General features: G+C 36.2%; 4 protein-coding genes across 6 annotated transcripts in view; 1 reads left to right on the forward strand and 3 right to left on the reverse strand.

The window, feature by feature from the left end:
* The window catches only part of Shab (Shaker cognate b), a 30,046-nt gene extending 20,253 nt beyond the window's left edge, over positions 1-9,793 (forward strand). For 2 of the 3 annotated variants that reach the window (XM_076896872.1, XM_076896874.1), the window contains 6 exons: positions 2,585-2,851; positions 3,402-3,437; positions 3,993-4,220; positions 7,117-7,324; positions 8,137-8,538; positions 9,094-9,793. In XM_076896872.1, the coding sequence (XP_076752987.1) occupies positions 2,585-2,851; positions 3,402-3,437; positions 3,993-4,220; positions 7,117-7,324; positions 8,137-8,538; positions 9,094-9,335 (1,383 nt within the window). In that variant the 3' untranslated portion in view covers positions 9,336-9,793. The remainder of the gene's footprint in view (positions 1-2,584; positions 2,852-3,401; positions 3,438-3,992; positions 4,221-7,116; positions 7,325-8,136; positions 8,539-9,093) is intronic. The other variant, XM_076896873.1, reaches the window with a different exon arrangement.
* A 3,446-nt stretch (positions 9,794-13,239) lies between these two features.
* Uvop (ultraviolet-sensitive opsin) lies at positions 13,240-14,992 on the reverse strand. Its single transcript, XM_076896968.1, has 5 exons — positions 14,720-14,992; positions 14,357-14,572; positions 13,912-14,293; positions 13,599-13,783; positions 13,240-13,483 (listed from the first exon to the last, which is right to left on the reverse strand). Exons 1-5 carry the CDS (start codon positions 14,950-14,952, stop codon positions 13,375-13,377), a joined length of 1,125 nt encoding a protein of 374 aa, XP_076753083.1. The 5' UTR covers positions 14,953-14,992; the 3' UTR covers positions 13,240-13,374.
* A 473-nt stretch (positions 14,993-15,465) lies between these two features.
* On the reverse strand, positions 15,466-19,951 carry LOC143424763 (FAD synthase-like). Its single transcript, XM_076897027.1, has 6 exons — positions 19,025-19,951; positions 17,517-17,679; positions 17,129-17,375; positions 16,570-17,005; positions 16,306-16,447; positions 15,466-16,155 (listed from the first exon to the last, which is right to left on the reverse strand). The coding sequence occupies exons 1-6, from the start codon at positions 19,924-19,926 to the stop codon at positions 15,730-15,732; spliced, it is 2,316 nt and encodes a 771-aa protein (XP_076753142.1). The 5' UTR covers positions 19,927-19,951; the 3' UTR covers positions 15,466-15,729.
* On the reverse strand, positions 17,876-21,051 carry LOC143424747 (uncharacterized). Its single transcript, XM_076897016.1, has 3 exons — positions 20,932-21,051; positions 18,441-18,566; positions 17,876-18,272 (listed from the first exon to the last, which is right to left on the reverse strand). Exons 2-3 carry the CDS (start codon positions 18,558-18,560, stop codon positions 18,060-18,062), a joined length of 333 nt encoding a protein of 110 aa, XP_076753131.1. The 5' UTR covers positions 18,561-18,566; positions 20,932-21,051; the 3' UTR covers positions 17,876-18,059.
* Positions 21,052-21,308: the final 257 nt, after the last annotated feature.

The raw sequence follows: 21,308 nt of genomic DNA on the forward strand, positions 1-21,308 counted from the left end.
TATTTTCGTTCATACATTTTCTGATTCTAATTTATCATATATCGCTTGTTACCGTTATAATGTAATAGTAACAATTATTATTATATTACCATAAGTATAACAAGTAGTCACCTTAATGGAATTACATTGTCGTGAACGATGTTCCTCTATTAATCTTTACTTGTTTACTTTTTAATTACAGAATAGCTGTGTTGCGTTCTTACTATTCCGTTGTGTTTTAATTAATTTTCATTTCGTTTTCAGAATCAGTGACGTTTACAGTGTCAATTAGAGGATATTGCTTCTTTTAAAATTGTTTTACCTGGAAAGCAGGACATTACTCCCTAACGGCGTTTGCCTTACACGACGACTGGATGCATTTTAAGCGATCGACATTGATTGACTTTACTAATCCTCTTTCATTAGCTCATTGGCTGCATAGAGCAAGAGACACGCACACAATAGACTTTCATTCGTTTCTCATCATCGTACGTGGCATGATCGAATAAATAGGTACAATACATACGATCTAATCAATTAATGAACGCTACGTAGGGCCGTGTTTGTCAATGAATCGCATCTTCGACGAATTATCAACGAAAATTGATCATAACGATCGTATTTTAGGTTGGTGAACAAGTAACTGACTGGATAATTATTTAAGATATAATTGGGATACACTAACTGAGACGAACAATCGTAGAAGTCGTTGATAAACGTGCGCCGATTGGACAACCGATTACTTGATTCGAGGCAAGACGATCGACGGTCCATTTCTCTTTGCCGTGGAAAAATTTAGAAGCCAAATGTACGGAAAAGAAGCTGCGATGACAGTGACGAATGCGATCCTGCAGCTGCGACACTTGTTCTCACGTAATACTATTAAATCTCGACGACCTAGTTCCATTCGAACAACCGAGGTTTGCGCGACACTGAATCGTATTCAGATTTTCGCGATCACTTGGATTTGATTTACGGCTGGCTGATTTACGCCGTACACGCGCGCAGAATGATTTCCAAATCGCGAGAAAACTGTTGTTGCGCGAGCCGGTGGCCGAATAAAAGGCAATGCTCGAATTTCGTTGACAAATGATACTGTTACACGTATACAATCGTCACTTTCCAATTTCCAGAGCGTACAGTTTCCACTTCAAATTGATCATCGTCTTCTTCGCTCTCTTTTTCGCGCGTTCGTCGTTTTTAATGCCAGGCTTCGTTTACAAAATCCGATTGGGACGCACCTAATTTTGATAGAGAAAATTTGAAACACGGAGTGTACGCTTTCTACGAATGACGATCTCTATCCTGAATCGTTCAAGTCCATTACACACGCGATTGCAAATAAAGAGACTGAGATACGAAAAGAAAGGAGTAAAGAGAAAATAGTGTCCACTAGCTTCACCATCGTTGGTAATAATCCCTCGAACAACTGCAAAAGTCCGTAAACAATTTCTCTTGATAATTTAATTTTAAAAAGTTATGTACCGAATGCACTAAAGGATTCACGCTAATAATTTAATTACTCCACTTTTACTTTTACATTGCAGATGTGATTATAATAATTAATTACTGTTGTGCGTAAGCTGTCAGTTTTTTGTCGTTAGATTAATCATGAACGGTAGTGATTGTTCTTTCTTCCTCCTTTCTTCTTCCACTCGTTAAATACGATAAACGATATAATCAGTCCCCCGTAGCGTGTAATGGTCCAACGATTACATGCTTGTTTCACTTTTCATCTTTTCAGCATGTTGACTTTAGAAACAGAACTACTCAGAATAAACAGCACGATAACAGCATAATATATAAATATATACAGATTTTGCAATGATTCTGAATGTATTGCGACTTTCTTGCATCCATGGTAGGACAGTTCTGGCAAGCTTGGGAATACGACTAACGAAACAGCAAATCGTTGTTTTCCTTAAGTTCCGCATCTTATTACAGGCCAGGCCGTCTCCAATGTATGTATATGTAATGTCTTCTCTTTTAATCCACTTAATGATCGTGCAAATACCGTTTCGGATCCCAACAGGCGAGTATGACACGGAAAGTAGAAAGGTCACGTTAAATAGATTATTTAGTGTGCACACAGAAATGAGTTTTTCCTTCCCACTTCTCCCTTAACTCTTAGAGTATACATACAGCACACGAAGAAACAACCTTTTCTTTTAATTAAGCGGTCGGTCGCAGCTTTCGTCTTTAGACGGTCAAGCCCCGAGGGCCTGGAGCAATTCATTTCTACCTTGTTAGACTTGATAAATTTAGATTAGTTTTTCTTAAACCATAGAACGTAGATCGTTAGAAAGGAAGAGAAATAATGCGAAAGGCTCGTCGAGAAATAAATGTTCCATTATTTTAGAGACTGATTCTCAATTTAGAGATTTTGCTCAACGAATTCCTGTTTAATACCGATAATGTTTTCACAAGTATTAAGTTATAAACTTGATGTATTCGCATGAGGGGATATGTGGACCGTTGACGAAAGATGCGCCCGCGGCAAACCCATAAGTTTCTAGGATCAGGTCGATGTTGAAGGCGACGCTCGGCCCTTGACGGCTCGTCTTCGACAAACCGATACTTCTCACCACCCTGGTCGTGTTTCTAGGAATACAAAGAGTTCAGAGACGCGGAAAATATAATGCCACTGGCGACCAGCGACTTTCGTAACCCAATCTGCCAGGAGATGAAGTCGATGCGGTCAGCCGCGACGGCGGAAGCGGGCACGCACCAGCCGATGTTCGCCACGGAAACGAAGCCGTCGCCAGCGCAGCCGGTGCAGGACACCGGTTATGGGAAAATGTACAACGAGCAAGGAAGCGTAGACAGCTCCGATACGTATGCCAGCTGTCAAACGCATCCGTCTCATTCCCAGGTACAGCACGGAATCGATAGGCCGCGAGAATCCGGCTAATTGAATTTACAGTGCGATTTCACGAATTCAGTATTCTGAGACATGAGTCGCTCGTGGTGTGTCGCGTTACTCTATCCTATCTTACTTGCTGAACTTGTTGATTAGTAATTCTTTTCTTTCTTTTTTTTTTTCTTCTTTCTTCTACCTGTTCCATTGGTTTCGCTTAGGTCTTTATGTGTACGATGTTCCCGCTTTTCTAACGATAATTGTATTTAGTGGACAGTGTGTACAGAGTGTTCTGAAAGTTAGCGATATATTCTAGCAATTATACACCGATCAGTTGACTTAATAATTGTGTCGAAAAATTGTGAACGCTAAACATTTGCGTTACTGTAGTTTCTTGGCAAAGCTGCTTATTGTAAGCATGGGTTCTAGTAAAAATGCTTGAATATGATATATTAACATCGTATTAACTTTTTGAAACATTTTGTAGAAAAATATTGCAATATTCCCTGCATAATTTTTCGTATCGAGTTCTCCGAATGGCAAGAACGCATACTAATTACTATAGGTTTCTTCTGCTGGTCATTCGGCGGATAACAATAAGGTATAATGTTGTCATTTAATATAAAGAATTGCCGAGCGAAATAGAATTTTTCTTGTAGTGCAATTGAACAAACATTATTCCCATTTAACGGTAGATACTAGGACTTTTCCGATACAAGTGTAAACAATTTAAGTTCGGCTTGAAAGATGGTATTTAACATTTGCTTCAAAGGCGAAGAGTGTAGCTTAAGACTTTCCTCAACCCCAAATTTTCCACAATTTAAAACAGTAAATGAGCTTTCGAAAATGGAATGGCACAATATAAATTTGTAAGAGATTCAGTTTCCAAAAAGTTTGCCTGCATATGCAATAAATGCTAAAAAAAAAAAACAGCAAAAGAAGAAACGAAACTTCCAGTTATATTGATTTCGTTACTTTACTTTCGATTAGTTTGTTAAATATATATTTATTGGCATGTTTCTCTATTTACCAGTACTTTACTGCGCTTTCTGTATTCTATTATTATTTATAAGTGCCTTCAAATTTCAAATTGTTCGCAATTAACCCTCTGTATTGTGTATGCATAGCAATGTGATGCGGTTGAACTATTTCACAGGGCGATCTGACCGAAGAAGCAGACAGTAATCTGTACGTGAACCCCTTGGAAGCCGCGGAGAAGTGTGAAAATAGGGTAAAGAAGTCAGCTTCCGGTGAAGTCGGTCGCAACGTCACTGATGTATCGCCCAGTGTTGAATCTTTAAAGGATGTTCGTCCTTTTAACGAGGGTAGCAAGGTTACTCTGAACGATACGGTGCCCAAGCACAGGAAAATTCGCATTCAGCAGGTATGCTGTTTAATACCATTTTTCCACCCCCTCGCAATTGTCGATCTTTGCACGAGGATTTCTAAAACGATTGAAAGGTGGACTTGAAAAAATATAAATCTCGCGAAAATAACTACTAACAATGATATATACATATTTTGGTAACTTATTCTTTTAGCTACACTACAAAAGTTTCAAATTTGCATTGCACTTGCAGCAATTTTTATGTCCACTCCTCAATTATCAAACGCTGGTACCCGCTGAAAGGTGTAATATTGCTTTATTTTAAGGACTCTTAAGATAAATATTTGGAAAAAAGGACTAAATGTTTTCAAATAAAACAATCCATCTAATTTTTTACATTACCTTTTCAAAGAACATTCTTAAGAATTCTTGCAAAGAAAAGAAAAGTCTCGTGTATCTCAATCTATGTCGAACAATTACAAATTATCTTCAAGTCGACAGCAAACTGTGCATGACCAATATTGCGTTTAATGTGCACTTTCTTTGTCACTGTACACGCCATCAACCCCTAATCGTAAAGTTCAACCGATAAAGCAAGCGTAAGGTTTCCGGTACGATAATATTTAAACTCATTTGGATACAAACATCAATTTTCAGACAAGAGACGCATGATTTCTTCTATCATAGTTTCAGTTGTAGTTTTCACTATTATTTAGGACACTTGAATTTTAATACAACAATTGTTGTCCTTAGATTTGGATTTTATTACCATGCAATTGAATTCGTTATTTTTCTTTTCCCAGTTTTTTAATGATAACTGAGATTTTATACTAGCTGCAAGAACGGTAAAAATAAAAGTCGTATTTCATAGAGAGCTGGCTTTGTATTTTTAGTATCCATAGCGTTGCCTGTGTAAGAGATATCACGCTTCAAGTTCTCTTTAGTTCATAAATCTCAAACTAGTACTCGAAATAGACTGTACCGGTGCAAATATTATACTTTCATGGGGAATGAATGAGAGCATACAAATTAGAAATTAGAATGTCATAAATACATTTTACTTCGCATATATTCATACCACGTGGATCATATTGCCAAATCTACGAACGCTGTAAAATTAGTTTCATATATTTTCATTGAAGTCATAGTAATTTATTTGCACGGCTATGCGTTCAGTTATTTCAGCATATTCCGTGCGTTTGATTATTTCCTTTCCTCCGACTTTCATACTAATTTGACTTCAAAAATTGTCTACGAAATATTCTCCAAAAATACATAACTTTTGAAATACGTCGACTTAAAACGTAGGAAATGATCAAACGTGCAATATTCGGTACTAGATACGGAATATTCTTCTGCAGATGAGTACCAAGGTGAGAGGCATGATAGAAGAGACAATACTGGAATGAAAATACTTAAAACTGCATTTGAAGTTTCGTTTCCGAGGAAAGCAAGAAAAGCAAAACATTAAAGTAGCTAGACGTAGAAACACGCGTTGCACTTATATGAGTTTACGAGCTTCCGCTATTAATTTCAAAATCGTATTTCTCTAGTACAAAGCCTCAGATGTAATTTCCACCCTAATTAATTCTCAATCTTCGACCTATTTCACTCCATAGAATATCCTTCCTCTTAATCCGCTTGTTTCGAGCCCCTTATACAAGATACCAACAGAATCCTGCCTTTTCGTTTGCGAGAAAGCTTGTCGCCGTGTCTGTTTCTACTGGCTGCGAAAACGAAAAGCCTTCCGCCGCGGGGTTCGCGTAAATATCCGGCCCCGCGATTAATGCGAGGTGCCTCTGCGACAACCAGAAGACTGTGTTAACCGCACGAGCTCTGACAGCGTATCATCACTGCTTTTTTCAGTTTCACGAACCGTCAGGATCACAAACGGAACACAGTTGAACGAAATCGAACGAAGTGCTTGTCAGAGGGGTCTGCACAAAAATACAAACGGTACTCGCACGTAGTAGTCGTGCCCAAAGAAAAGACAGACACAGGGAAAGAGAGGGAGGGAGAGAATGGCCGTCGTTTGGCCTGTCCAGAATTACCCGGAACCGCACGTTTCTCTCTGATATTAAAAAGGCCACTGTCGCAGCGTAACCGGGTTGCCATACTCTTTCCGTCGGAGAACGATTGCCGGTATACCGTTGATTTTGCTACACGAAACAGTATATAAAACGCTTCAACGACACCTCCTGACTCCGTTCGTTGACACGATGTTTGATTACCTGCTTGTTGCCACCTTATCTCTTTGCATCCACTTGTGCACCACTTATGCATCGATTACACACCGAAACTTACTTACTTACCAATTACACGCGACAAAACGTACGTGTCTCCTCTTGTGTGCATATCGCAAATACTTAACAATTGTACTAATCGCCGTCTGGTATATCGGAATGGTAGCCTAGCTTAACCGAATGGAGTTATTACACAAATTACCGCTCGTTCGATATGGGTGGAGCAGTTATCCACGCTCGTAGCTCTCGGTACACATTAAAGGGGACTGTAACGTGTACGACGGTGTCGAGCTTTGATAATTGCGGTCAGATAGGGGGTTCGCGAGCATAATCTTACGTATCGCGTGCGTGGTTATCGATCTCGAAATTTGGACGAGTCGCACTTCTTACCATCAAAAAGATAATTAATACGAAATTTTAATAATTGCCACGCTCATTTGTGATCAATCAATTTAACTGAATCTGAGCGAGAAATGTAAATTTTTTTATTCAGTATCAAGGAAGAACTCACGGGACCAATTCTTCCCTTACCCCGAGTACTTTCTTCTCTTAACCACCGCCAGTATCCTGTTCGTCGTGCATCGCTCATTCTTACTGTCTGAATATTTCGCAGGGGAAAGATCGAGACGTTTATATTTCTGTGTGTGTACTAATGAACGCGTTAGTCAGCGCGATGTCGCATATTAGTTATCCGGACCGGCTGATTGCAGAGCGTAAGACCTCGCGCGCAATTTATCAGCGACCAGGAAAGCATTGTGGCCCGTAGCGTCACGAAGGAGGAGACCGCGGAGAATAATTACTACGGGGGACTACGAGGAGGCAAACCATTCGCGACAACCAACAGCAGCCTGGCCTCGGCTACCAGGATTATAAATCATCATCTTTTCGGCTACGGCAGTGGACCCAAACATTACACAGGTGATTCATTCTTTTTTCTATTTACGAGTCCCACTTAAACAATGGAAAATTTACTTGCTACCCTTTGAGTTAAAGCATATTATTAGTGAACAGCTATGGACGCCTTAGTTCATTGCTCGATCGAGAATTTCAAAAGCCATCTTTAACACGTTCACACATTCGGTACACGTTCAAACATCTTGGCACAGCCTAATATTAAACCAAACTGTTTAAGCTTCCAGTACCAACACCAACTTCAAAAGTATTTCTCACAGCTATATCGCTTTTTTTAAACTCATAACGCGTGTAACACTACAAGTGGATCTCACGCGTGATCGAGTATTAGAGTTTGCTTCAGATTTGTTTCCTTTTCATTTTCAGAGTTGTGTAGACTCAATACTGTATCTTAACTTACTAGAGCTAGTCGAATGCGGGTAAAGTTGAATTAAAATGTGCTGTCCTTTTCTTTATAAAAGCACCAGAAGAAGGGAGAGATGTATATCTCGTTTACTTAGTTTAATGCGGTTGGATACAATTTTTTACATGTCGCAGTCCATGTATTATACTATGCTGTAGTACATTATAATACATTCTTGTTATACGCTAGATGTTTATCCCAAATATATGTATGTTCCCTGAATATTTGACTCATTTACTCATCGTGTACACGAAACATACAGGCGATATACTCGTAACGTGACGCCCGGTGGCTTTAAAGATTATTGGAGCCATGTCTACCTGTCGATTCACCCTTCTATCGATTTCCGTTACATTCTGGGTCAGCGCAATACTCGGAACCACCGTAGATGCGAGTCATCGATGGCAAATTTCAGGGACGTGCAACGAGAGCAAACTTTCCCTGTCCGCTGACTCGATAGACAGCGAGGGCGTGCCGTTCATAGATAGACATCGGGTGTCCAAGTCGATACTGAAGAAGTCCGAGAGCAGCAATAATTACTACAGCAACGCCGGCGACTCGGACACGGAGAAGCTGATCACGGACAACGCCTCGACCATAAGCATGTGCGACAACGAGACCAGCACGTACGACGTGTTCGCGAACGTGAACGGGACGAAGGCGAGGCAGCCTGTTTCCCCGCTGCTGTCCAGACAGGTCCTCGAGTCGATCTTCCGCACGAACAACAACGTCGAGAAGGAGAACGAAGCGGATCTAAACGAAGACAAGAACTGCGCCTCGAAGATGAGCAGATCGATATTCGACGACGTCCTCGAAGGTACTTGCGCGGCCTTTATGTTGCCCCTAGTTTCGCTGTTCAGAGGGCTAATAAGAGAGCAATCACAGGGTAAATTCCTACTAGAAGTTTCACGTGCACTTCGATCACCTCTTTTCTCCCTCTTCAAGGTAGTAGCGCTCTGGTTATACACGCGTGGGAACAGAGAGTAGAAACTGAATAATATCCACGACGGAGAAGTGAACTGGGTTCAGTTCAATGTTAAGTTGATCGTACTTAACTGGTATTACGTTTGAAAGATTCATTTTCCGTGGCCTTGTTTTCAAGTGTACAATAATTATATACGTTGCGCTTTCCTTTAGCACATCCTGAGGTAGATGTAAAATATAGGATTAGTCAATGTAAATATGTTCTATCGCCATGGGACATCCCGCATGGCGTTCGTGGCCTTACGATCCTCAAAGTCACGTGTGCTATCCAACGGCTTGAAACGAAACTCCTTTGGAACCAACGATCTCGATATGTTGCTACTTCTTTTAAACATCGTTTACGTTTCACTTGTAATAACATGGATAATTTCTCTGAATAAATTTTTAGAAGAGAAACACGCGCAAGACGAAGCCATGACGGAGAACAAGAACAAAGAGGAGCGGAAGAAACCAAGGGCGAGGATAGAGGAGCCCTCGAAGGACGGGCAAACGATGCTGATATGCTCGCTACGGCCACACAAGGTGAAGAAGTCGAGCATCGAGGAGAAACGGAAGGCCAAGGCGAGCGGTCACAGTTGCAAAGCTACCGATACGAATTGTCTTCCTCAGGAACATCGTTTCTCGTCGTAGCGTAGCCTTTCTCTGTGTAGCATCCTCCTTTTGTGTCGCGTATACATATTGTAGATACGAAACCGAGTCGTTCTTTCAATCGGACACACCAGCGTCAATGTTTCTCTTTTTAGAAACGCCGTTAGCCTCTGTAAGCGATATCCACAAAAGGGCCGTGCGCTATACATGTCGGATGCGACGATACCGCCGTTTGCGTCGATTTAGCCTCATCGTGTAAATACGTCTGGAATAACGCGTAATAATTTCAACGGAGTGATATACGTTCGATAATATTAAAATAGAAATAAATTCAGATAAATTATAACGCGAAGAAGTAAACATATTTTCAGGAAAACAAAGGGGAAGAAAATTAGGAGACGTCTGTACGCGTGAAGAAATATAATTACACTAAACTAATAACGTTGAAGTGAGAAGAGCAACTTTAAAAAGAATACTCTGCGAGGGGGAATAAATATCAGTGGGAATTACTGAATAGAAAAAAGCAGGAAAAGGATATTAATTAAAAAGTTAATTTAAAATCCAGTAAAAACAAGAGATATAGGAAAGATATAAATTATAACAGTTATTCTAATAATAATAGAGTAATAATAACGATAATAATAATAATAATAATAATAATGATGATGATGATAGCAAATAACAAATTTTTAGGCAATATGGCTTTTCCTCTTATGCTGACAAAAAAAAAGAATCTGGTAAGATACGTCGTAATTTAAGTAGTTACACGGCCCAGTTACTTCCTCTTTTCGCCTAATCTTGTTGAATTAGGGCAGCTTTGCGTGTCGCGAACAGTATATGCATTAAACGGTACGTGCATAGTAATGAAAACACGCAATCAGCCTAGGAAAATAATAATCGAGAGATTCGCCGTTTTTCTTCTGTGGAAAGCGAGCCGTTTCTGAATAAACACAATCATGCCTCTCGATGCGTTACTCGAAATGACACGAGTGTTCGTTTGTCTGCTGAGTGTCTTATGTACAATTAGATAATAATATCGTTGTAATAGGAGGCATTAGGCACACGAGGTAATAACGTGCCTCGCTGAAATCAAAAAATACAATACGCTTGGAAAAACGTGGGGACGTGGATTGCCAAAAAGACTCGACGATAACTGCCCTCTTTGAAGTTCCGATCTTCAACGTTTCCTTCCATTAAATTACTTATCCGAGATTTAATTCTAGTATAATTAGTTAAATACACGCTGCTCTTTCGTGCATCTAAAGCGATCGTGATAACAATTTAAGTAAATCAATTCACGACAGGCTGTAATTATATATACGATATTTAAAAACATTTACATATGCAGGATGTTTCATTAATTCCATTGCAAATCACTTTCATCTAATAGGAATCTAATACAGAGATACATAGACACGAATTTGTAATAATTATTGAAGTCTTCATCGGAAATGTCAAAACTGTACTCCTTATATTTCCTCTGTAATTATAATTAAAAGTTTCTCCGCTAGAATTTCTTCACCAGAATTCAAAAGATATACGCTATCAGTTCCTTAGAAGGTGATATGCAACAGAATTAGTGCGACGTCCTCGATAAAGAAATATCTATGGCTAACAATAAGACAAATTTAAATTACGGTGAGATTAAAGTCAAGCTCTTCTGTCCTTACGTTTCATTTACGAAATACGGAACTTCGTTTCTGAAGAGTCGTATCTACTTAACCACGCTTTTCCACGTGGAAACGTTAAGTACTTAATATAATGCAAATATCGCAGTGGAACCAGAAGCGCTTACGTGCACGACCACATGTTCAGCTCGGTCGTTTTTAAGAGTTAAAGGAAAGTGTACTTCGCGTATGTTATAGATGTTAAATCAAAACGGCGGAACGTGTTAACATGCTCATGTAGAGAATAGCCAGAACGCGAGTATCGTCTCTGTTATATACCAGGTACCGATATCTAGCTGCGGTAACGATCACGTTTATCAAAGAACTTTTAAACAGCCACCTGTCAAGTACGAAGGAAAAAAACGTTTAAGCCGCTTGTCTTCGCCGAACAAAACAAAAAATGAGAGATGTACGATAGGTGGGATTGTAACGCGTTTACTTGGAACGAGTATCACTGCAACGCGTGCTCAAAAATTCGGTTGCATCCTTTCGCTGTGAACGGTGACCGATGATTTCTCCTTTTCTTGATTTTAACGAAGCGAGACAAATAAACGAGGAACCTCTTTTAAGTTTCATAATTTCCCTATAATTTGGTCAAGCGAACAAAGACGTTCTCTCTCCTACATTTTTAGACGAGCCGTCAGTAAAATACATATCTCTAATGGCATTTCTATTCATTGTTATCGTAGATGTAGGGAAACAAATAATTGTTAACGCGAAACAAGTTAATGAAAACGAATGGTTAATACTCCCCGTAGACGCGTCTATTTGGGGATCCTTGTTATGCTGATGGTCTGAAGTTCACGCCTCAAGTATTTTTTAATATATTTATAACAATTGTTTTCTCGATATATATATGCATACTCGTATATACACGAATGCTTAAAGAAAAACAAACGTTTAAAACAATCTGAACAACTCTAAAAGCATTTCACTTCTATAACGTGAAACTTTTATGTTTGTTAAAGGATAACATGGAAAATCTAGTTCGATAATTATTTTTATTACATACAACTTATGTTTATTTTGCATCAAGCTTCGGTTATATAGTATATACACGTGATGACTATTTTATTTGTGATATATATGTATATCATCTGTTTTATATTGCTCTACCCACGCTGTATCCGTTATTGTTTACAAAAATACTCGAAAATTTTTCTAAAAGTTTACATCTCTTCTTCCGTTCATATACTTGTTATTCAAAGTTGGATCTCGATACCTCTTAATCGCTTGGAGTTTCTGAGTAAATCAATGTCTTCTGTGAATTAACGTATATATAGTCGGAAGTAGAAAGTTCCTAGGAAAGGTGTACAGAAACGCGATTCATTATTTATTGTTGTACAATTATATCTTAGAACAATTAGCATCGATATAGTACAAAAAGAGGTCACATCATAGATATACGTGGCACTGGACGAGTTGACCAGATTACAAGAATAGTATTAAAGAAAAAAAAACCTGAATGGCTGCACAGCTCTGCGAATCCTGAGTGAAAAAGCAGTACGCGAAAAAAGACATTTTTTTTCTATGTTAATTTCATGTTTCACATCTTCTCCATTTCACATTAACGTTAATTTAAAACTGGAATAAGTCTGAGAACCGAGGCGTAACGCTTTCACGATTGATACAATGTACATACATGAAACTAAACAATGCAAAGTAATTTTTTATCTACTTTTATTATCGAAAAACCGAGGAACTGTAAGGTTTCAATTAATACATTTACGAAAAATGATATGCGAAAATTTAAAAACAATTTTCCTAATTCAACAACAATTTTGGTCCACGCCTCTGAAGTTGTAACTCGACAAATTAAGTCCATTCGAACGAAGGGAAATAATTAAGAACACTAATTATTATACAGCACACACAGTCAATTCTCGATTACGCAATGCAGTTATATAAAAGGTTCTTTATCGTAATATCGACCTACTACAAGCGTTGGTTAATCAGATTTAGTCGATTAATCGCATACGTTAATTTATTTTCAAATCTCTGAGGCCTACAGACATAGCTATAAAGCGGGTAGCATGTAAAAAAAAGAATAAAGTTGTAACTTGCCAGTTTTTGTTCCATAACAGGAATATCTTTTTATTAATCATATATCAACCAACGTGAAAATCATTCTTCATAACAAGCATCCTATAATTCCTATTGTTATATACAATAATTTCAAATATATATTATTATACGTGTAATATAATATGTACCACTTTATGTCATTTTTTTTGTATTTTCTTTTGCATATGTACATTCAGGAAAATTATGATATTACGTATGCCAGGAAATTGCTTTATTACTTCCACTATACAAGGTGCGCGTATCATTAATGGTGTAGAAACAGGGTGCCGAAGTAGAGTCAAGTACGTTGCTATTCTTCGTTTTCAATAAACAACAGTTTCGATTAATGTTTAGCTCGATGCAGATGGTGCATTTACTGTTTCAGTCGTAGTACTTGTCGAATCGGATATTGGTTTTTCTTGCAACTCCAGCCATGGTAGTCGTTTTTGCAATTCCAACCTGTTACAAAGCAATTATAACAGAAAACTAATTTACAGGCAAGTGTAACTACTCGAAATATTTAGAACACTCGAGTAGCTTTCTGATTTTTCAATATTTTGTTATGTATATTTACCTGTATTTAGGATGACTTATTGCGTATACATATGGATCCAAACAAGCAACACTCTTGCACGCACACGCTGGTAACATTGTAATGCCAGGTGTTAGTAGCGCTTTATTGCCAAACGCTCCAATCATTGCCATAACGCCGTACGGAGTCCACGCGGCAATAAATAGGAAGCAAATTGTAATGGCAGCCTTAGGACAAACATAAATTAAATGGTTAACATTAAATATTACGCGTACGCTATCAGTGTAGATTAAATTTGTAACACTTAAGTCAGTTTATCTTTTGCAAAATTGAGAAGGGATGTCATATTAAATACCTTTGCGATACGAATTTCAGCACTTTGAGAACTCGTGTTTGCATTACTTCGCAAACTGTCGACGTTCATCTTTTTTGCCTGCTCTCGGAGGGCTTTCTCGTGATTAACAACATGGCTAACAATCTGACTATAATAGTAGATTATAAGCGACATTGGAAGACAATAAGAGAAAGTAAATATAGTAGCGACAAAGCTGCGTATATCGTTGTTGTCGGTCAGATAATCAAAGGTACAACTGGTGAGAAAGCCTTCGGGTACGAAACGTCCCCAAACTCCCATCAGAGGCATCAGGGCCCAAGGTATAGTGTATGCCCAGATCAACACAATGAATAAAATCACTTGCCCGCGCGATAACTTCCCATCCAACGGTCTTGCAATTGTGCTGAAATAAAGTATGCCAGAATGTTAAAACCCAATCCGTTTTGAGACAAGTAACATTCTTTACCTATATCTATCATACGCTATAGCTGCATTTGTTGCCCCAGCACCAATTCCAGACAAGGAACCGATGAATGCAAATATTTGGCATCCCAAATGTCCAAGTGCGAAACCAGTGTTAAAGGAGTTGTAGATGAAAATGGGTGTCTTGATCATCATGAAGAAGTCGCAAAGTGCCAGATTCACAACGAACATGTTCGAAGGAGTCCTCAATGACTTGGCACTTGAAAGAAAGAAGCAGAAACAGTTAGCAGATTTAATAAGAATGAATTAATTGAATTTGCTTGTATATACATCAGTAAAAGAAAATGTGATCACCATTTAAGTTTCTCAAAGAGAAAGCAATATTCTGACAAAGAAGATAACTTACGCGCAAAAGATCCATATCACCAAGCCGTTTCCAAGTAAAGCAAGGAAAGTGAAGAGGATGTACAAGAGGGCCAATAAATAATGAAGGGAGGGGTTCGGCTCGGGATAGACCAGCCAGTGTTCTGGTATATGAACTAATTCCTCGGCAGGTACATTCCATCCCAGCAAACGTGGTGGGCCTGCTGGTAGGTATCTTGCCTCCCAATGAATACTGTCGTTGGACATGTCGGTCATTCCGTCTGCCAGCCCCTCTCCTTAATATGGTCGGTCAGCTGGCTGTTTTATACCATTCCTTCTACCCCCTTGAATCAACGAAACCCTAATCCGTTAGCTTTGCTGGCTTCGCGAGAGGATTAGCCAGAGATCATCCCCTACTTGCTCTGGGTCAGCAAGAACCCACATCAACGTCATAAAAGTTAGTAATGTCGACCGTCAATCAGAATTTCGATTTTACTCAGGGTAAATGCTCCTACGAACTTGACATTGTTCATTTACCACGAAACGTTTATGAACAAAGGAAAATTGACTCAGTAAATGCACACCATCGAACGACATACGAATAACTTACTAGTACTTGGGTAAGAAATGATATTAAACAATTTCCAAGTGCTTAGTTTCATAACTTATCTCGGTAACTATATTAAAATGAAATATTATTTTGTCGATTGAATGTTCGCTTCAAAATTTATTCTATAAATTTACATTTTCTACAATGAATCACAAATTTTTTAAATAATTATCTAATGGATTTAATTACGGTTTTATTAACTTTCTCACTATCACAAGAACATTTTTCTGTGCCACGATTAAATAACCATAATCCCAAGAATACTAAATACTTAATTTAGATTAAATACTTTATAGTCACTCGTTGAATACTCAGTATAAAATAAGTGATGAACTAATGAAGTATAAAATATTTTGTCTTTTTTCCTATAATAAGCGTCATCAAACTGCATAAAACTTGCAAAAAATACTGTAATATTTTGTGCCCCACTATGTTTTTACTAGCTATACTCTTCCCTGTCTCTCAGTAGACTCATCAGTTAAAGTGTATGCCGGCAAATATAATAATGAATTATTTGGATCCTTTAATTGTGGATTTGGTACTGTTGTCGATTTTGTTCCTAAACTTGTATACCCTTGGTCATACAGTGGACAATAAGGTACATTGTGTTTCAACAAGAATTTCCACACTTGATCGTATGACCATTTTAAGATAGGATTTACCCGAATTAAATTGGGCCAGTTGGGATCAGTTGGTGTAAAGGCCTCCACATTTTCTGAACCAGGATCACCTTTCCTCATTCCCATAAGACTTGCTTTTATATTTGGCCTTTCATTTAATAATGATGTTAATGCTGCTCGCATTGGGCTTTTCTCTTTTATTAGCTCTGAATTATAGTACTGTGCAGCTTTCTCCACAAATGAGTCCACCTTAAATTTAAACACGTTTGTAAATAAATGGAACACAATACAGGGTACTCTTTCAGCTAAAACTCTGTTGCACTTCAATTATATTATCCTATTTCAAAATGAAATTTAAGAATGTAATATATATATAGAAACTGCTAAATTCGAACTTACCTCTGGGAATGGTTCAGCCGTCACGTACAAACATAACAATGTCGAGATATTTTGTAACTTTGCAACACAGGCAGCCAAATGTAAAACTACTGTACAATCCTTTCCTCCGTTAAAACTTATGAAAATCTCTTCTGGCTTATATCTTAAAAATATACACGTATAAAATGTATACTTCATCTTTCAAATTCTTAAGAATATTAAAGTTACAATATAACAAGAAATCTATCCTGTTTATCAAAAGTCCATCTTCTGGTAGATACTCACGTTTTATAACATTGTTGCAAAACATCCAATGCATACTTTATATGCACTTGATTTTCAGCATCTTTGAAAACCATTCTTGTATGATAATTGCTAAATCCATTCTCTAGATTTAGAATCTTTTGAATTGGGAGGGAATAAAAAAGTTCTCCTTTTGCCTCCAGAACATCCTCTTTCTTTCCTTCTAATGTAATTCTTGTAAAACATTTTGGCGCTGCTTGTGGATAACTACCAATACTGACTTTATTTTTCCAACGCTCCGCATGTTCATCCAAAATTGTTACTATTGATAGCTCATTTAAATCAATATCTATCTGATCAAAGTATAAAGGAGTATTCCCCTTCAATTGTGGTATAATTACATCAACAGAAGGTTCAAAATATTTAGGAGAACCTGGTAATATATATACATTCTTCACTTTTACAACAGCGTACTTTTCTGAAAATTATATTTTATAATTACATTTTACAATTACTTGTACCATTGATTACCTCTATGAACTATGTTTTATCTTATGCAACTATATAATTTATTTATACATTATAGTTTCTGCTTTCTTACTTGGTGAATAAACATAAATAAGTTCACATGGTTTTGGTACAATAGTGAGTCGTCGTGCTTCTTTATTGTTAGGGAAAAGATTTGCACAGATATCAAGTAACTCATCATGCTCTTCAAGTTTCAGCCCTAAACCTTTGGCTATAGCTTCAAATGTTACGTCATCATGCGTCGGTCCAACACCACCAGATGTAAATACGATGGAATACTCATTGGAAGCATCATGCACAGCCGTTGCAATTTCATCTACCTAACACAAAAGGCTACATTACGCGTAGTGAGAATTTAAATTTGAAGCAGGAACTTATTAACTTATATAATAATTAATTGTACTATTTAAAATATTTAATGCTTCTAATAGAAAGAATAATACACAAGGTAATACACATACAATATCAGGAATCACCGTTATCTTTCGAAGTTTGATACCAGAAGTTCGTAGTTTTTTTGCTAAATACGATGAATTTGTATCTATAATTTGTCCACGTAGAATCTCATCCCCTATTATTATAAGTCCAGCGGTATAGGCATTTTCCATCATGAACACGATTTTCCTATGCACATTAAAATAGATACATGTACGTAACTGTAAATAGCTTCTACCACGTTATAAGTTCGTTATAAATTCTTCATTATGATATTAAGTGAAAATGAATTTATCATTAAGCAAACAAGATTGTGAACGCTCGTTCTTGTATGCATAGATAGGTAAGATAAAAACTGGGTAATAAGAATTAAATGACTAGTCAATTAAATTTGTATTACACTTTTAATTAAATTTATTCTATACAAAATTTGTTCCATGAAATCTTACATAAAACTATTTACAATATTCGTATAGTATTGGAGAAATTCTACTATTATTATTGAACATTTTTGTTAATAAGATAGTAACATATGAAAAATGTCTTAAATACTAATGTAAATATGTTCATCATATTTGCATTTGTTTAACTAGAGAAGTTGTTGCATCAGTTTTTACTGGTGTTGCAGCCTGCATTTTCTTCTTCTTTCCTTGTTTCGTATTAACTACTTTCACTTTTGGTTTGGACTGTCGCACTTCTTTGCGTAATTCTTGAAGTTGTTGATCAATTTCTGCTGTTTTATCCTTGTTCCCTCTAGTTGCTTTACCTTCTTTCAAATTTAACTATTGAAATGAAGAAAAATTATATAAAAGATTGCATACTTTGAGTGTGATATTCTTTTATAGTGTGTTCGATTCATTGAAATTCAATTACTAAAAATATTTCCATATACAAATTCCTCGTTTTCATTTAAATTTGTTAATCTGTGTTTTCTATAAAAGTTCACTTACTTTCTTTAAGTTGGTCATCACTTTTTGTGCTTTTGCCTTTAATTTAACACTACGAACTTTTGCTACTTTGAAAACATTCTTGTTCGGTTGCTTCTTTTGCATTCCCTTGTTCTTCCCCATTACTTTCTGTAATATTATTGCTAGCAAGTACATTAAAATTATTTTCTAGTTTCAATTTCTTCATTGCTGGCTCCTTGCCTTCCAATATATTCTCAGTCAATAAGAATGATACGCGAATCATTTCCTTATACAAAGAAACATTTCTGACATAATGTAACTTGACCATAGAATCAGAATCCAATGTACAACCAAGTTTTTGTTCTACCAACAGTTGCCCAAGTTTACAAGCATCCTCTCCTTTGTCTGCTTTTACAAAACAGTATAAATGTACAATTGGTGGTCGGCTACACATTTGTTTAATTTCATCTCGATTAAAAGAATTAAAGAAAACATCTAAAAATTCAACAGCAAGTGCAGGTAAATTCATTATTATATGCTCCGTACCAATTTCATCTGCAACTCGTCTATTTAAAATATCAGCTTTGAAAACATTTCTTAAAAAATCTCTACCATCCATGTTAAACGATTTAATGTTTGTCTTAACTTTATTAATGATGATATTTTTCTGCAACCATTTATAAGACTCAGGATTCAAGTCATTTGCAAATACCTTGACTCCTTTACGAGCAGCAGGGATAGCAAATGGTCCAACTCCCGCGAATACATCATATAAAACGTCATTAGGTTTCATTAATAATACTACATTGCTATGTTCTGTACTTAGGCGAGGATTCCAATAAACTTGCGAAAAATCTAACTCATATTTACAACCATTCTCTTTTATCGTTGTGACAGTATCCTTGTCGCCTGCCAAGATTTCCATGGTAAAATTTCTAAATGTTGTATTGATAGAATTTATTTTATTCACAACTGTTCGAGCAGTTGGTGTGGCATCAAGATAAATCTGCCCGATAATAGTTTTATATGGCAAGTGCATATCGCGCAGATTTAAATGCACAATATGACCAACTAAACTGTACGAAGTTGGGATCTCAACTTCTTCCGGTAGAACACCTCTTAATATATCATGAGGCTGCCAATTTTCATATTTTAAAGTTACTTTATGTACTCCAAATTCTTTGTACATTCCTGATAATTGCTTTCTCTCAGTTTCTACAAAATCATCAAAAGTTTTTATCAATGTTGGATTCAGGTATATAACAATATTGTTATCAATTTTCTGAATTGGTTTGAACTTTCTCGTTTTGAAAAGGTATTTTTTCACAATTGGTATTATTTTTGATAATGTAACACCACAGAACTTTAAAAACGGCAATTCCACAGTGGTTGTAAATGCATTGCGATCCAATTGCGACATTCCCCGTACTGATTCCGGAGGAACCAGCAAAGAAGCCATTTTAGTGTAAAAACGAAATTGCATCCAAAAGTATTGCTTGGCTAATGATAAATACCCATTTTTAATCATATGTATGGCTATATATAATTTCCTAATACAGAGTATCCTACAAAAAATTTACAATTATCTCATTTATCTAAATGTTTTAATTCTATACAGTATGTTAAATACCATCAATGAATGCAATAAGTTTACTTTACTAATGACATAGATTCAGTTCTTTTTAATTATCTATGCAATTAACGAAAAAGAAGTGTTTATAAATGTATCTGCAATTGTTACTATGCCTTAAAAATATTTATAAAAAAAAGAATGTATCATTCATCAATTGTAATTGTTATTAGTTAGTATGTAATGTGACTTAATAGCTTAGAAAAATTGCAGAAAATGTAAATGAAGCATAAAATAATAATATGCATGAAGGATCTATTATGAAACTTACATACTTAAGAGGCATCTATGTTATACTATTTATATTATTTATACTATTAACACATATCTATTTTTTCCAATGTTTTAGAACAAAAAAGCTCTGAACATAATGTTAGTTTTTGTGTTCAGTAATCTTTTGCTTGATGCCTAATTTACATAGATAAATGAAATTTATCTTCATACTAATCGCTAAACAAAATATGAATATATTTGGTTGAAAAACTACCTAATGTCATAGTAATTAGATACATATATTTATGCCTACCATATTATTAATAAATATCGTAAAAATAATTTTCTAATTAAATAAACACAAATAAATGAAAATTCTTTATAACTATTGTCAATAAAAGAAATCACATGGAAAACAAATCAAAGTGAACATAAGGGTAATAACATGAATTAAAAATTCATCTATTTAAGTTATTATAACATGCAATTTATTACTACACTTTATTTACCTTCGTAAATTATTATTTTAGCGAATATAAAATTATCTAAGTAACATGTTAACAATTATTACCAATAAAATTTGTCAATATTTTTCTAAACATACATATTTCTTAACAATTTATAGGAATATGTGAAGCAAATTAATTTTACTTAAGCATGAAATACGTAATTAAACAAATAATTATTTACCTTTGCGTTTCTTGTCTTTCTGTCGGATTAAAATGATTCGTACCCGAGAAAACAGGTAACGTATTCGTTAAATAAGGTTATCATGCTACACACATTTCCTTGATGGAATACGTGAATCAAATTACAAGACATACTTGTGATAAAAAGAATTTTTATCATTTCCATTTGAGAAATGTTAATAGACCCTAAGAGAATTAATAAACCTTAATTTTAAATAGGGATAAAAATGTTGGATACGATCATTTTTATGATGACTATTGAGTTAGGGAAAAGTGATAAGAAACTGATTATTTTTAAACTTTTACCGCGAAATTTTAATTAGAAGCTTCAAGTACACAGTTACATGTTCTATTAATTTTCTTGAATTATCATTTTAT

The sequence above is a fragment of the Xylocopa sonorina genome, chromosome 6 (assembly GCF_050948175.1).
Source record: "Xylocopa sonorina isolate GNS202 chromosome 6, iyXylSono1_principal, whole genome shotgun sequence".
NCBI lineage: Eukaryota > Metazoa > Arthropoda > Insecta > Hymenoptera > Apidae > Xylocopa > Xylocopa sonorina.